Source organism: Pelodiscus sinensis, chromosome 4 (genome assembly GCF_052426305.1).
Source record: "Pelodiscus sinensis isolate ZL-2025 chromosome 4, ASM5242630v1, whole genome shotgun sequence".
Taxonomy (NCBI): domain Eukaryota; kingdom Metazoa; phylum Chordata; order Testudines; family Trionychidae; genus Pelodiscus; species Pelodiscus sinensis.
The window spans coordinates 131,176,420-131,190,771 of NC_143055.1; the positions used below are offsets into that span (position 1 = coordinate 131,176,420).

Below are 14,352 nucleotides of genomic sequence, written 5' to 3' on the forward strand. Positions count from 1 at the left end.
CGTGAAGGCCAAGACTATAACAGGGTTTTAAAAAGACCAACACAGGTTCCTGGAGGATAGGACCATCAGTTTGTTTTTAGCCAGGATGGGCAGAGACGGTGTCCTTTGCCAGAAGCTGGGAGTGGGCAATGCTTGATGATTCCCTGTTTTATTCATTGCCTCTGGGGCAGCTGGCATTGGCCACTGTCAGAAGACAGGATACTGGGCTAGATGGGCCGTTGGTCTGACCCACTATGGCCATCTCATGTTTATGAGGGGGGAGCATAATATTGCAGAATATACCTTGTGTGAACGAGTGTAGTAAATGTGTGAAGAAAATCTGTGCCCTTCTTAGGTTTAATACCAAGTTTCAAATATCTGGCCCCTAGGAAAGGACAATCAGCATCACAGCTCCCACGGTGACTTGCCCCAGATGAATGGCATCCAACCAGAAGAACTCAGCAAATTGCGACAGGAGATAGACGAATTGAAACGTCAGCACGAAGTGTTGCAAGGGCAGCTGAGAGAGAAGGATTCAGTGATTGAAAACTTGGTAAGTCATGGCTGCGTTGGGAGGACTTTCCGTACGCAGCTCAGCGCGTGTTGCTGGAAGGGCTTCCCAACGGCCCTGCCAGCGCGCGAGAGACAGTTCTCGTGAGCCAGGCAGACGCTGATGACCGCACACGTGGCCCCCGAGTTGTTTGCACAGTGGCCACCACCCAGTCGATCGCGATCAGCAGGCCCCCTGTTTGCCCCAGCCCCACGCTGCTGGCTCGTTCTCAGAGGCGGCCACTGTGGCCCTAAGTGTGTGCAGAGCGGGAGTCTCGGGGCGTTGCACCTGCCTGCGAGTAATGGCCCCCCCGCTCCCATAGGTCGGGGGCAAGGTGCTGTGGCCAAGGGAAACAGAGAGAGCAGTGCCGGCAGAGTAGCTCATGGAGGCACGTCCCCCCCCCCCCGGGCACATTGCCTCAAGCTGAGAGTATCCACGGTAGTCCTGATCCGCCTTCCTGCTTGCCCAAGCCCTTGGGCAGGGAGCGTGCAGAGGCCAGACAAAGTAATGAATGTGACTTGCGTGTACCCAAGTGGGAGATGCCCATTGCGCTCCCAACGCACTCACTCTCTCCCCCCCTCCCCCAGAGTGCTAGTAATCCCGCGCGGCTGTGGGGAGGGGGCAGGGAAGGAAACGAGGTGGTTGGTATGCCTTCACTATGATGGGTCCTGCTTTCTAGAGCTTTCCGTGAATGCAGGCTGTGCTGTCACTGCATCCACCGTGGGTGTGAAAGTGTGAAGTCTGTGTCAAAGAACTCCCGTAGGTAGGGGTGAAGAACTGCGTTAGCCCTGTGATAGCCCCTAGTAAATCGTGTTACACGGTCGCTTTTCCTCTTGTCGCAGACGTCTTTGCAGCCAGAAACAGGAAGAACAGAGCAGTTGTCACAGATCACTGCATCTGCTGGATTGGAGCATGCTAATGAACTACAGAGGGTGAGTTCTTGAGGCTTTGTCCGATACCGAGTCCAGACTTCCTTTGTTCGTAACATGGGAGTGAGCGTGTGCAGTCCTCAATTGGGCAAAGCTGCCAGAGGATTGGAACCAGGTTATAGGCCAGATTCCCATTGGCTGGTAAGATTGGTTCCCAAGTGCGTGACTATTTAGACTTTATGTGCTAATCTTAGTAATCCTGGGGCATCCGAACTGTGAGTCCTGAAAAGAATCAGAGTAACTAGTGTGTTGAGATGAATGACGCCTTTGGAGGAAGTTACACTGAAATTCTGAAGATGCCTGATTGCCTATTTGCAGTTGCGTAACAGAAAATATCACACAAATCAGTGGTGGGCAACCTGCGGCCCATTGGGTCCCGTGTGTGGCCCGCGAGACATTTTGTTTACCTTTGCCCACACGCAGCATGGCCAGTTTCTGCTGGTTTCTATCCAAATTGTTTTTTTCCTATTGGTATTTCCTGCAAGCAAGGGCAGGGGCCGTGAGGTACATGGTGATTGCACATCACTTGTACTGTAAAAGCCGTGCACTCGCACAGTATCCAGTCCAAGCGCTGCTACAGTGCAATCAGCACACCCCACAAATTCTAAGTACACAGTCACAGTTAGCAAAACTACCCTATCCTGGGCGATTGTCTTGGGTATGACAATCTTGCGGTCCACTCACTAGCCTAGGTTGCTCAACGCTGACATAACTCCTGATTTGCATTATAAATATGTAGGGTTTTGAGCCCTTTCCACCTGGGAAAAGAGCACGGACCGAGTGAAGAAGTCCACCAGGTCTGAAAGTATCCCGCTACGAATTTTATCCCTATTAAAAAAAAAATTTATAGGTGCAGGACTTGGACTGAAAGATCCTTTATCTAAGATGACTTGCATAGGAAGGTTTCTGCAACATGCTTATAGAAAAGCAGCATCTGGGAGAGTTATGAAGAGATGCTCTGATAAGCTTAAAAAAAAAGTGCCAAGTCTCAAATAGGTGACTCAGAAGTTTCACATGCCACACAAAACATTTGGCTACTTAGCAATTGCATGAGGTTGTTAATGGAGCTGGGACCATGCTCCTGAGGACTGTGTCAGTGTGCCCAGACAAGTGGCTGCTGTGGAATTAGTGGACAACTAAGTCTCTCATTAGGGGTGCTGGAACAGTTGGTATAGTGGGGCCCTGAGAGCCATTGAACAAAACTTCAAGTCTATGCCTCTCGCTCCTCCCTCAAGTAACTTGGAATCATGTGGTAAATAATGTGTAGCTTTTGCTTCCCCAGAGGAACTGAACTTTCGTCCTTATTTAAGTCCTATTCAGAGAAGTTAAATTCCGTTGGGTTTTTTGACACAGGAGCTAGAAGCCTTGAGGATCCAAATACAGTCACAAGCTACAGACATCTCTAAACTTCAGGCTGAGAAGCAGGAGCTGCTCCAACAAATGGTAATGCCATAGGACTCTTGCACCCTTTCCTGATCCTTCCTGTAGTGATTAAACTGTAGAAAAATGTTTCTCGCTCTTTTCACTTTGTTGTCATTCCTAATGAGCCAGGGCCTGTCGAGGACAAGCCCCACGGCTGGTGAAAAGCACAGGGACACACCTGAACGATTTGAAAGCTTTAATACGGGATTTTAGGACAATCTAGTGCCATCTTAATCAAGCCGAAAGCATGAGTACAGCAGAACAGTGTAATGTTGAGCTGGCCAGTCACAGGTAGGCCTGTTTCTGGAATCAAATCCATCCTGGTTTGATCAGGTGTAAATCCTGAATTGCTCAACCCTCCTTCATTAAACACCACATCCTTTATCTCTTGCCTCTTAACCCCGTATAAGCGCAGATTCTTACACACCCATAAACATTCTGTTCTAAATTTATTTTAACACATACTAGCCCCAAGCCCTTTTAAACGGATACATTTTTACTTACCTTGCTCACATTTAATTGGTACCTCCCTATCTATCTGTTTTTAGTCATCACGATCCAGCTTCTTATTCGGTCCAGCTGTTTCTTCCTTCCTTTCCTATATTCCCTCATTTCCGGTCTCATCCTGACGCATCTGCTTCTTGTGCCCTTGGGGTTACTGGCTGGCAAGTTCTGTTCAGTCATTGTCCATCCTCCCTAGTCTGTTTTCCTCGGGAGGTTTGAGGATGGCTGGTAAATCACACATAGTCGGGTTTGCTTTGCCCTGTTATCCAAGAATCCACTGTAGATAACAAAGCAACTTTCTGATTTTTACAACCTTTGAGACAGGCAGAAAGCAAAAATGTTCCCTTTTATTTTTTCTTAAGACTGTTGATTGTACACATACACATACACACACATACATACACACATCTTCCCTAGGCAATTTATTCCAGTGGTTAAGCACTGAAATAAATTTCCTAGGGAGGTTGTGGAATCTCCATCATTGGAGATTTAAGAGCCGGTTAGATAAACACTTGCCAGAGCTGGTCTAGATGGTGCGTGGTCCTGCCGTGAGGGCCGAGGACGGGACACGACGACCTCTCAAGGTCCCTTCCAGTTCTATGAGTCTGTGATTCTCTTAACATTTTTTATATACATGTATCTGACACAGTGATACCTTCTTTACACTATCTTGCGGTATCTCCACTAACTCCACTTCATTTCAGTTAAATGCTGAGTCCTTATTTTCCTCTCATTTAGCCTATCAGTGTATTGACTGTAATAACATCACTCAATTGATATCTAATAAGAAGTGAAGGAATTTACTTTCTCCAAACCAGTCCATGTGTTATACCATTTAGAGATGTAAAATTATGTTAACTTTTAACCAGTTAACTAATTAAAGTTTAACCAGTTAACCAATTAAACTGGGGTGGGCTTCTGGGAGCCGGCTGGGAGGCAGCAACCCTGTGCAGAGATCCAGGAGGGCTGCTCCCTGGGTACCGGTTAACCATGACACGGTAAGCAACACCTATTGAAGGTGGCGCTTGCCAGGTGACCAGTTAACCCGTTACCAGTAACATTCCTAATATCTTTGCAAACCTGTATCGCTTAAGGCACCGGGAGGAAGTAGCTTAATATTTTAAACTCATCTTGTACATAACAAGGTCCAAAAAAGTGTCGTCATTGTGTTTAGTCCTGAATCTGTTGCTTGCACCGTACGTACAATCAAGTGTGTTTTAATGGATGCCGTCTTCCTATGCAATTGAATGAGCAATAATTATTTAAGGTATGGGGAAAAAAAGGACCCATAGTAGTTACGAATGAGATTTTAAGAGGCTAGCAGGCACAGCAGTGTAGTTGAAGTGAAACCGTAATTGCTCCTGATGTTGATTATCTATTCCACAGAATACAGCGTCAGTCCCTGGACTGGGTGACAGCGATGCAGCCAAGAACAGTCAATTGGAGGGCCGATTGTTGCAAGAGATAAAAGAACTGAAGGTTGGTCACTGGTGAAACACAAAACCTGAAATGGCTCCACACTCATTTTTCAGTTATGGTCACTATTGAGTGACCTGCCAGAACAGGGAAAGCTTTTGGGGTACTTCATGATTTTGAGGATTGATTTTTTTTTAAAACGATATAAACAGATCTTTAGGCTTTTTCCTGTTTGTTTTCACATTAGAAATTCCGCTCTCGTCTGTCCTGACAGATTTGGTGTGGAGAGCTTGAGAGGTGACCTCAAGAATCAAAAAGAAAAGTTACACAACTGAGGCTAGGAAAGGGATTTTTAGTTGATGTTAAATGCATGTTAAGAAAATGGAGTTTTCACGTCCGTGACGGGCAGAGAGAGGGCCTGTATTAGGGATAGGATACTCTTGGGCCTCTAATGTTTGAGCACCAAACGTGTCTCCTCGAAATATGTGTTTGGAGACAGTCAGAAAAACTGGGCCAGAGGGCGCTTGTCGCTCCTGAGCTTTCTAAAACAAAATGGTGCCCGTGTACACACCTTGTCATGCCTTCCTTCAACACAGAGCGCAAAGAAGCCAAACTCAGCTTGAAAGTGGCTTCTAGCTCACTTCTAAGCTGCGTTAAACGGCAGGAGTTGCAGTTGAAATAGCAGCGTCCTGCCTGGATTGTCTTGGCAATTGAAGCCAGGACTTGTGCTTGACTGTTAAAGGCTAGATGCACCTTTGAGCCTCTCTCTAGTCTCCAGACTTCCCCACCCCAGCTATGAGGCCTTGTGTCCATACTCCTTGGGGTGGGATCCTGAGTTCTTCCACCCAGACTGGGGCGTGGGCCGGAGCGTGTTGTGCACCGGGATTAACACTGCGGGGTCGGTCAGCTGTAGTTCTTCCCTTCGGGAGTTGTGAACAGCATGAGGGTCATGACCCAATGCAGCCTTCCTAAAACAAAGTAGTGTTTAATCTTCACTCTCTGGATCTGAAAGCACAGGCCTTGCTGCATTAGCTGAAGGAGCAGCCGAGAGCTTGAAGGCAGGAGCAGAGTCCTAAATCTCTACACACGACCTATCCGCTCCTGAAGGACAGACACTGCAAGGGTGGGGGTTGGAGAACTGAGGCGCCAGGCTTTGAGTGGGTAGCAGAGGCAGGAACGTTGAGCTGACATGAATGGTCCGTTGAGTGACTTGAATGAACTGACTGCTTGAGATGCAAGTGACTCTGCTGTTTTTGTGACGTACCAGAATGAAGTGAAAGCTCTGGCTGAGGAGAGAGCCTCGCTCCATCAGAACCTGGACTCAGTCCACAGCACAGTCGCTGTCTTGCAAGATGAGAAAAGCAAACTTCTTCTTGAAGTCGCCGAATCCAAAAAAGAACAGGACGACCTCCTGGTGCTTCTCGCCGATCAGGATCAGAAAATATTTGCACTGAAGAACAAGCTCAAGGAACTTGGTGAACCGGTAAGATAAGTGTCCCGTGAAGTAGGCTCCGAGGTGTTACTGAGTGCCCAATAGCTACTCCCTTTGCCTTCTGTCGCTCCAAATATCTCCATTTGATAAGCTAGTGGGACTGGAAGCAGCCAGAAGAGTTGGCAGAACTTCCCCCCGTAGCTCCTGTTTGCCATAAGTAATGCAGGTGCACAGCTTGGGGGTGCTGTTAGATCATGGGCCAAACTAGGTATCGGCTGGGGCCAAAAGTACCTTTTTTTCCCCACATGCACCTGGTACAAGGAGTGTGTGATGTCTCTCCCTGCAGGGACCTAGCCGCAACCATGCCCATGCCTGCTTGTTTCACCTTCAGGTTTGCTGGCTGCCTTGCATTCTCCATGGAACTACCACCATTAAGCCCTACTCAGAAAGCTGCAGCCTGCTTTTTAAATGGAGCTGCACATTGGGAGCCAATTGCCCTGTGGTTGGCACTGGCTTGCTGGGATCTTACTGTGGAATTTAATGAGTTGGTTTTAACCTACATAGCCCAACAGCTGCAGACCTGGTTGCTTGCGTCTTTCTCTCCATGACGTATTGCCACAGTGGAGACCAACAGGGACTGTTACACCCACCTGGACACACAGCACGGCCCATTTCTCTTCTCCTCACAAGCGTGTTCTTTAAGAACCTTCGTCAGGGAGGCTTATGGACTGGAATAACAGCTGGTTGCATTCAGCATGTTGCCATCACATGCGGCCCAGAAAATAGGTCCAGATAGCTCTTGTGTGCAGAAACCTGTCCTGGGTTTGGAAGCAGGGAAAGGAAAAAGGGAATTTGTGTACAGCCATCTCCTTTATTTGTTAACAGTAGAGCAAGACTCAGGCTAACCCTGAGGCCTTGCAATGCGAGAGTGAGAATTGCAAGGGACACTGTCTTCACTTTGCTCTAAAAGATAAAGATGGAATGTTGACTCCAACAGGAAGCTTGAGATAAGGTGGGCAGGTAGATAATTTCTAGCCGTTGTTGTATGTAACGGGAAGGTATATATATTGCCTTTTTCACTGCTTGTATTTGAAGATCTGCTGAGGAAGGGGGACTCTCCCCCGCCCCCGTCCAACTGCAGTCTTCCCTTGCAATTGCTCGAAAATAAACTGCCTCTGACTTGTTGCTTACAAACGCAGTGTGAGGACTTGGTTTTCTTCCACATGGATTAACAGTTGCCTTTCAAAGCAAGTATGACTATTCTGTCCTGGTCTCTGAGCAGGTAGGCCCCGGCGAGACCTGCCACAGTGCCCAATAATAACCCAACATGTGTACGTACTAGACTGATCATCACATCTGACAAAACCCCTACCACAATTTACAACTGGGCATGTGCATCAGATCACATGTGTCTTTGGGGCTAATGGGGTTGGCCAGGGAACTTTTGGTTAGATTTCCTGTTTGAATACAAGTACTTCATGTCTTTGTCTAGGTCCTGTGCCTCTCAGTGTTAAGGGCTAGCCTTTTGGTAGCATGTGCTACCTCTCTTGGCCGCGCTACACTTGTTTGTCGTGTCCTAAGTCAAGACAGTTTTGAAAGAAACGTGAGGAAACGTTTCTGTTTCATACGTCTACAAACTTTGGGCCGAGTTTATGCAAGAGTTCAACATTCTGTGGAAAGTTTGTGGGTCATCAAGTTGCTGAAGACATCTTAACACTTAATGGCTTCATTTAGAGGGCTCAAAGTATTGCACAGACATTAATTCTTCACCACCAGTGTGATGGGTAGCCTCATTTTACTGGTGGAGAAACTGAGGCATGGAGGACAGCTTACTCAGTGACCATGCCGGGAAGTTCTGTGTTCATATCGCCTGCTTTCCTGCCACACCACAGTCTTCCTGACTAAATCAAACTCTCAGACCTCAGGTGTTGACTCCTTAGTTTTGATATCAGAAGCAGTGCAGTGATCCACGATGGATGAGGCTTAGAAGTTGAAATATTAATATAAGTGCAATTGCTGTGGTACTTTTAAGTTTGTTTTTTTTCATTCCTTGGTAGTTTGTTTGGTCTCTGGCTCATGCATCTCTCAAAAGACATTCCTGGTTTTCTTTTCAGGTGGAAGATGAGGATGATATTGAATCTGGAGACCAAGGTGATGAAGATGAAGAAGAGGATGGGGAAGAGGAAGACTAATAGTGCTTTAGCGTCCCCACAAGAAATTTAGAAGTTACATTGTAATACAAAATTAAACTAATTCTGTTGACCTACAAAGTTAAAGCATCCGCTTATGGAAGCAAATGGGGAAATAATGTTCTGATTTTCTGAAGCAAAGTGTTTGGAAACCTTCGTCATAAGTGAAACAGAAATCACTGCTAAGTTAAACAAAAGCATCCCAACTTCTAATAGTTTAGAAGCTGCTTTAGATGCCGTTTAAAGCATGGGGTGACAATGCTATGGCCTTAGTTCATTGTCGTTTACGGAAGTTCTGTGCGTTTGTCTCTCATTTTAACATTTGGGGGAACTCTGAGCTGATTAAATGCATCCGTATTTGGTTGGACAGCTATGGAATGGAATCCTTGCTTCTGCAGCCAGCATGGAGCCAGTCAGAACTCAGGCGTTCCTTTTCACTACATGGCTAGGTTGAAGGGGCGGGCCGGGTGAATCGGGGATTGTACACCCCCATCAGCTTCCAGTTCAACTTTACTAAAACCAATTGAACCGAACAGTGTCACGTGCCTTGACCCCTGAAATGGCTGCCCTGCAGTCTGTACCTCAGTGACGATACCCAAGGAAATGGCAACATTATGCTGATAACGAGGAGAGAGCTGCATAGAGACTCGCAACAGGAGAGTAGCATTTCTAAGCTGAACATCGCAATATTTAAAAAAAAACAAAGCAAAACACAACTCATCCTAAAGATTAAATGTGCTACCAGGTCATCATCAATGATTCTGTTGTGTTCTTGAGTAGAGAAGTGAAAATACAACCTGATTTATGTAACTTATTGGCTCTTCCGCTGAGGAGATAAGAGAATAGATTTTAAAAGAACAAAATTAATAAACAATTCATAAATTTCATGTTTTGGTAATAAAAATAGATATTATGTCCATTTAGTATTCAGTCATTTAATTCTCTTGTTTTTAATGGTTATTGCACTAGTTGTTTACACTAGAATCAGAGTGGCTTAAAAATGCCAGTCTGGCTGGAAAACATCCTTTTAACCTCTCTCGTTTCCTAGCTCATCAAGCTACCAGGATGGTGCAGGGTCAGTTTTTGAGCTTTTTAGCAGTTTGTGGAATGAAATTTCTCTTGGACTGTCCCAAGATGCCGCCGTAAGCCATGGCAGTATATCCTAACCCGAATAAGGAGGATTTAGACCAGTGAAAGAAAACAGTTGGCTGTTTTCAAAATGCTCTTGTGTGTATTTAATAACTCCTGGGTGAAACCATCCTAAAATTAGAAAAAGCGTTTGCTCCTGCAGTTTCTTCGTACTCACGCTCACTGAAGTCTGTGGGAGGGAGGCGTAAGGATCGAACACCCCGGCAGAGCAGTTTGGCCTGTTCATGCACTTTTCCCCTGTCTCATGCTCCCCCTTGGTACTAAATAGCACCATGATAACCTGCCCTCAGTTCCTTCTCAGCCATCTTTGACCTGAGACAGACCGTTAGCAAGATCCAGTCCCTTATTTCCATCCGACTTTTGTTTCTCCATTAATAGTACAATTCACAACGTCTCCATTAACCTGCAGTAACACTTCCCTTTGCTAAATAAAAGAAAGGTAAAAAATTCTAATTTATTAAAATAGCGAACTCCCGGTCTTTAGTGCTGTGTTCCTTCTCAGGAACCCCAAAAAGGGCATGCCTGGCTCGCCCAGGGGCAAAAATTGGGTCCCTTCTCAAGGGTTCCAGTCGGTGAGGTCCATTCCTGAAGAATCACATGTGCTTCAAAAGAGTACGTTGTCCCTGAAATGAAAATCAATCGTTAGGAAAAACCATGACACAATGAAGACATGACATGATGGAAAGTTCACCTAGGCCCTGCAGTCCTCCCTGCTTTCCTCTCCTTCCCTCACCCCCCAGCAGTTCCTGAGAAGGCCAATTCCATCGGGGTCTTCGACTCAAAACTCTCTGACTTCAAAGAGGAAATCTGGATTCCTCCCAAAAAGCAGGCTACGAGAAACAATGGTCCCTGGCCAGGTTGGGGAGCTCTGTTCCCACCGACCTTAACTAGGCACCCCCAAGACTGTGGTCTCCTCAGATCCTGGTACCACCGATAAACCTAAAGACCCTAAGTGCACAGGTTCAGTAAGGTTGGTACTTATGGGGGAAAGGCAGCTGCAAATTGTGATCTTGCTCCTCTAAAGCAGCACCAATGGTGCCAGCTAGTGACTCGGTACCGAGTCCTTTGGCCCCACAGAAGCCCGGAACCATGACTGGTAAGCAGTGGCTACTATTGCCTTGATTGACAATGCAGTGCCCTGGAAGGAAGGGTGGGAGGTTCCCCATGCTGCCCTGGTATTAGGTCCCCAGCATGCCGGGGAAAGGTCCCAGCAGATTTCCCACCCATCCTGCCTTTAGCTCAGCATGCCACACGAGGGCTGTTCCCTTTCACGCTGGTTCACCCCACCCAAGCTCTCTTTCCCAGGTCGGGCATTTGCACTGTGTGAGCAGAGCAGTTGCTCTGTGCCAGCTCAGTGGTGTTTGGCTCGCTGAGTAAGGGGTGAATTTTCAGAGGCAATTCTGACCATTATTTTCGGAGGCCTCATGCACAGGGGGAGGCATTACCAGCGTAGCTGTACCCTAGTAACTGCTGGTGTGGACACGCCTGTCCCAGAATATGTCTGGCCCGGTTTAGCTCCTGCTGCTTTCAGAACAACACAGCCTTGGCCAGAGAAGTTGGTTTGATTCCAGAATCAGAGTGCCCACGGGGGGAGTTGGCGTGACTAGAGGTGTATGCCCGTAGAGCTATGCCCCTACGTTTCCCGGTGCAGGCAGCCTCGGCACTGCAATCAGTTACAAATGAGCCTTAGGCTTTGGGATTAATGAGCTACAAGCGGCAGCAAGGGGCCAACACACAGCCAAACCCATGAGTACACCACCACCCCTTCCCCCACAATCAGGGCCCCACCGAATTCCTGGCCGTGCACACACGTCACGGACCGCGAAATGCGGTGTCCTCCCATGAAATTTGTCCCTTTTGGACGTGTTTACCCTGTGCTGTACAGACTGCATGGGAGAGACCAGGGTCTCTTTAACTGGGGGCTCTGACCCAAAAGGGAGTTGCCACCCTGATTTCTGCCTGGAGAGCGGGGGTGGGATGTTGGCCAGGCGCCTAGCTCTTCCAGCAGCCCCCTGCCAGCAGCAGTAAAGGTGGCAACGCCATACCCATGTCACTCATTTCTGTGCTGCTGCCTTCAGAGCTGGGCAGCTGGAGAGTGGCAGCTGCTAACCAAGGGCTCTGCCCTGCAGGCAGCAGTGCAGCAGTAAGGGGTGTGGCAATGCCATGCCGTGCCATCTGTACTTCGGTGCTGCTGCTGGCAGTAGCTCTGCCTTTAGAGCTCAGTTCCTGGCCAGCAGCCGCCACTCCCCCTCTGCCCAGCTCCGAAGGTGATGCTGCTGCCAGCAGCTGTACAGAAGGATAGTTTGTGAGCAGGGAGGGTGACCCACCAAATTAATCTCAGACTGGGCTCACCGAACATCCATTCCCTGGGCAGAACTTTTGATCACTACGTATAATAATTCAAGGTGTTGACGTCCTGCTGAAAGGCTCGGTAGTGCAGTAGCAGCACCCCCAAGCTATGGAGCCTCTCACGAATGCGAGAGCTATCCCTTGAGGCACGAGGCTGCTCTCTGGAAAGAGGTGTTTATTAAACAACCGTCTAACTTTCTGGGGCTCAGGCAGGGTCTCCCTCTCCCTGGTCACACAATACAATCTCCCACACACTGTGCTCTCTCTCAAACAGACTGGCTACGTCTACACTGGCATGATTTTCTGAAAATGCTTTTAACGGAAAACTTTTCCGTTAAAAGCATTTTCGGAAAAGCGCGTCTAGATTGGCAGGATGCTTTTCCACAAAAGCACTTTTTGTGGAAAAGCGTCCATGGCCAATCTAGACGCGGTTTTCCGAAAAAAAGCCCCGATTGCCATTTTCGCAATTGGGGCTTTTTTGCGGAAAACAGTACTGCTCTGTCTACACTGGCCCTTTTGCGCAAAAGTCTTTCGGAAAAAGACTTTTGCCCGAACGGGAGCAGCATAGTATTTCCGGAAAAGCACTGATGATCTTACATGAGATCGTTAGTGCTTTTCTGGAAATTCAAGCGGCCAGTGTAGACAGCTGGCAAGTTTTTCCGCAAAAGCAGATGATTTTGCGGAAAAACTTGCCTGTCTAGACACAGCCACTGTGTCCAGCCAGGCTCTGTTCTTAAAGGGACAGATTCCCACAGACCGAAGAGACACAATGAAACTGCAACAATAAAACTAATAGCACAAGCCCCAAAGTCACTGCTCAAAGCAAAGTTCTGCCACCCATGACCTGTCCGATCCTGGCTCTAGGCTCCTTGCACTAACTAGGGAGAGAGATAGCTCAGTGGTTTGCACGTTGGCCTGCTAAACCTAGGGTTGTGAGTTCAATCCCTAAGGGGGCCATGTGGGGTAAGTCTGTCAGAGATGGTACTTGGTCCTGCCATGAGGGCAGGGGGCTGGACTCAATGACTTCCCAAGGTCCCTTCCAGCTCTATGGCATATTACCACTATGGATGCCGTGCTCAGCTGGGTGACTGGACCTGGGCCCTTGCTGTTCCAGCTGTCCTGCCAGGCGTGGCCTGGGTCAGTGCCACCACTTCTGAACACCAATGAGAGGATGCTCAGAGGACTTGTTAGTGTCACTCACTCCACCCTGTGCCCTTCCAGGCTGCTACACCATGACAGCTGCTCAGGAGCTGGGGACTGCAGGCCTGCTCCCTGTGGCCTCCCTGTGGCCAGGTGCCCAAGAGCCCACCCTGCTCATCATCCATCATGTACTGGCACCTTTGTATCATGCTCATTGACTCGAGGCCATGCTCCATCCCTAGGATTAGTCTGTGGGCGGCAGTGCCGGATTAGACAGCAGCATGAACACGGTTCAGCAAACCTCTCCTGTGTCAATGCAGCTCTGGCTGAGGGGTTCCCTCCATGTCAGCTGCACCCAAAGCTCCGGGCATTGTGGATGCAGGTGAGAGCAGGGTTGGTGCTTTGGGGACTCTCCAGGGGGCACTACTCCACCCACTACAGAGGTCAGCTGCCTCAGAGCTGCATGTCCGGCATCAGCCAGCTGCTCTGGGGACTGGCAGAGCAGCTTTGGGGCAGGAGTTTTCAAAAGCAGTGAACCTGGGGGGCCTACGTCCCTTTTTCAAAAGTCCCAGGCGGTTCAGAGGCTGGCTTCATGGGATCGTGGCAGATGGGACGGAAGTGGTTTTTACCCCTAGGTGCAGGTGGAAATGTTGCCATTGGAGGGAGCTTTAAACGTGACTCCTGCAAGCTTTGCTGTCAGGTACGGGGCACAGGGAGCAGCACGCACCCCCTGCAGCCTGCGGAAGCCTCCGTCGCTCGCTGGACAGAAGTCAAGGTGCAGCCAAGCTCTCTTCTGTTTGGATCTTGTCATAGATGTGGAGGAAGGTGCCCAGCTCTCTGGGACAGCGAGCAGCTCCGGGAAGCTCTGCTAATAACTGTAGCACTCGCCTGTTGCCATCTCCTGTTCTCTGGCTAGAATCACAGGTGTAGCCTGGCTGCTGTGTGCTGCTCTAGTGCCGCAGAGGAGCCAGGTGATGGTGCTGGATTTTGCCAGGTAGCTCTCAGCAGCATCAGATAGGGAGGAGTCTGGCTCCTGCCATGATTAGCACCGTGAGGCTGGGCTGCTGCCAGCCAGTGGGTGCACTTACCTGGATGGATGTGCCCCTGGCCTACAGCCACCCACACGCAAGCTTAGCTTTCCTCCCCTGTGTAACCCAGCTGATTGCCAGGGAATTAGCTAGCCCGGCATGCCAGGCAGGTAGGCAAGTGCTTACAGGCTCCAGCCGCGAAGCTGGAGGCTGTTGTCACAGCCTCCCGCTCCAGTGTGGTTGTAGCTGTGCATCTGGCCAGTCT

General features: G+C 48.7%; 1 protein-coding gene across 4 annotated transcripts in view; it reads left to right on the forward strand.

Annotated features, from left to right (window-relative positions):
- The window catches only part of USO1 (USO1 vesicle transport factor), a 57,495-nt gene extending 48,155 nt beyond the window's left edge, over window positions 1-9,340 (forward strand). For all 4 annotated transcript variants that reach the window (XM_075929349.2, XM_075929351.2, XM_075929350.2 and 1 more), the window contains 6 exons: window positions 369-532; window positions 1,372-1,461; window positions 2,812-2,901; window positions 4,771-4,863; window positions 6,068-6,283; window positions 8,347-9,340. In XM_075929349.2, the coding sequence (XP_075785464.2) occupies window positions 369-532; window positions 1,372-1,461; window positions 2,812-2,901; window positions 4,771-4,863; window positions 6,068-6,283; window positions 8,347-8,424 (731 nt within the window). In that variant the 3' untranslated portion in view covers window positions 8,425-9,340. The remainder of the gene's footprint in view (window positions 1-368; window positions 533-1,371; window positions 1,462-2,811; window positions 2,902-4,770; window positions 4,864-6,067; window positions 6,284-8,346) is intronic.
- The last annotated feature ends 5,012 nt before the right edge of the window (window positions 9,341-14,352 follow it).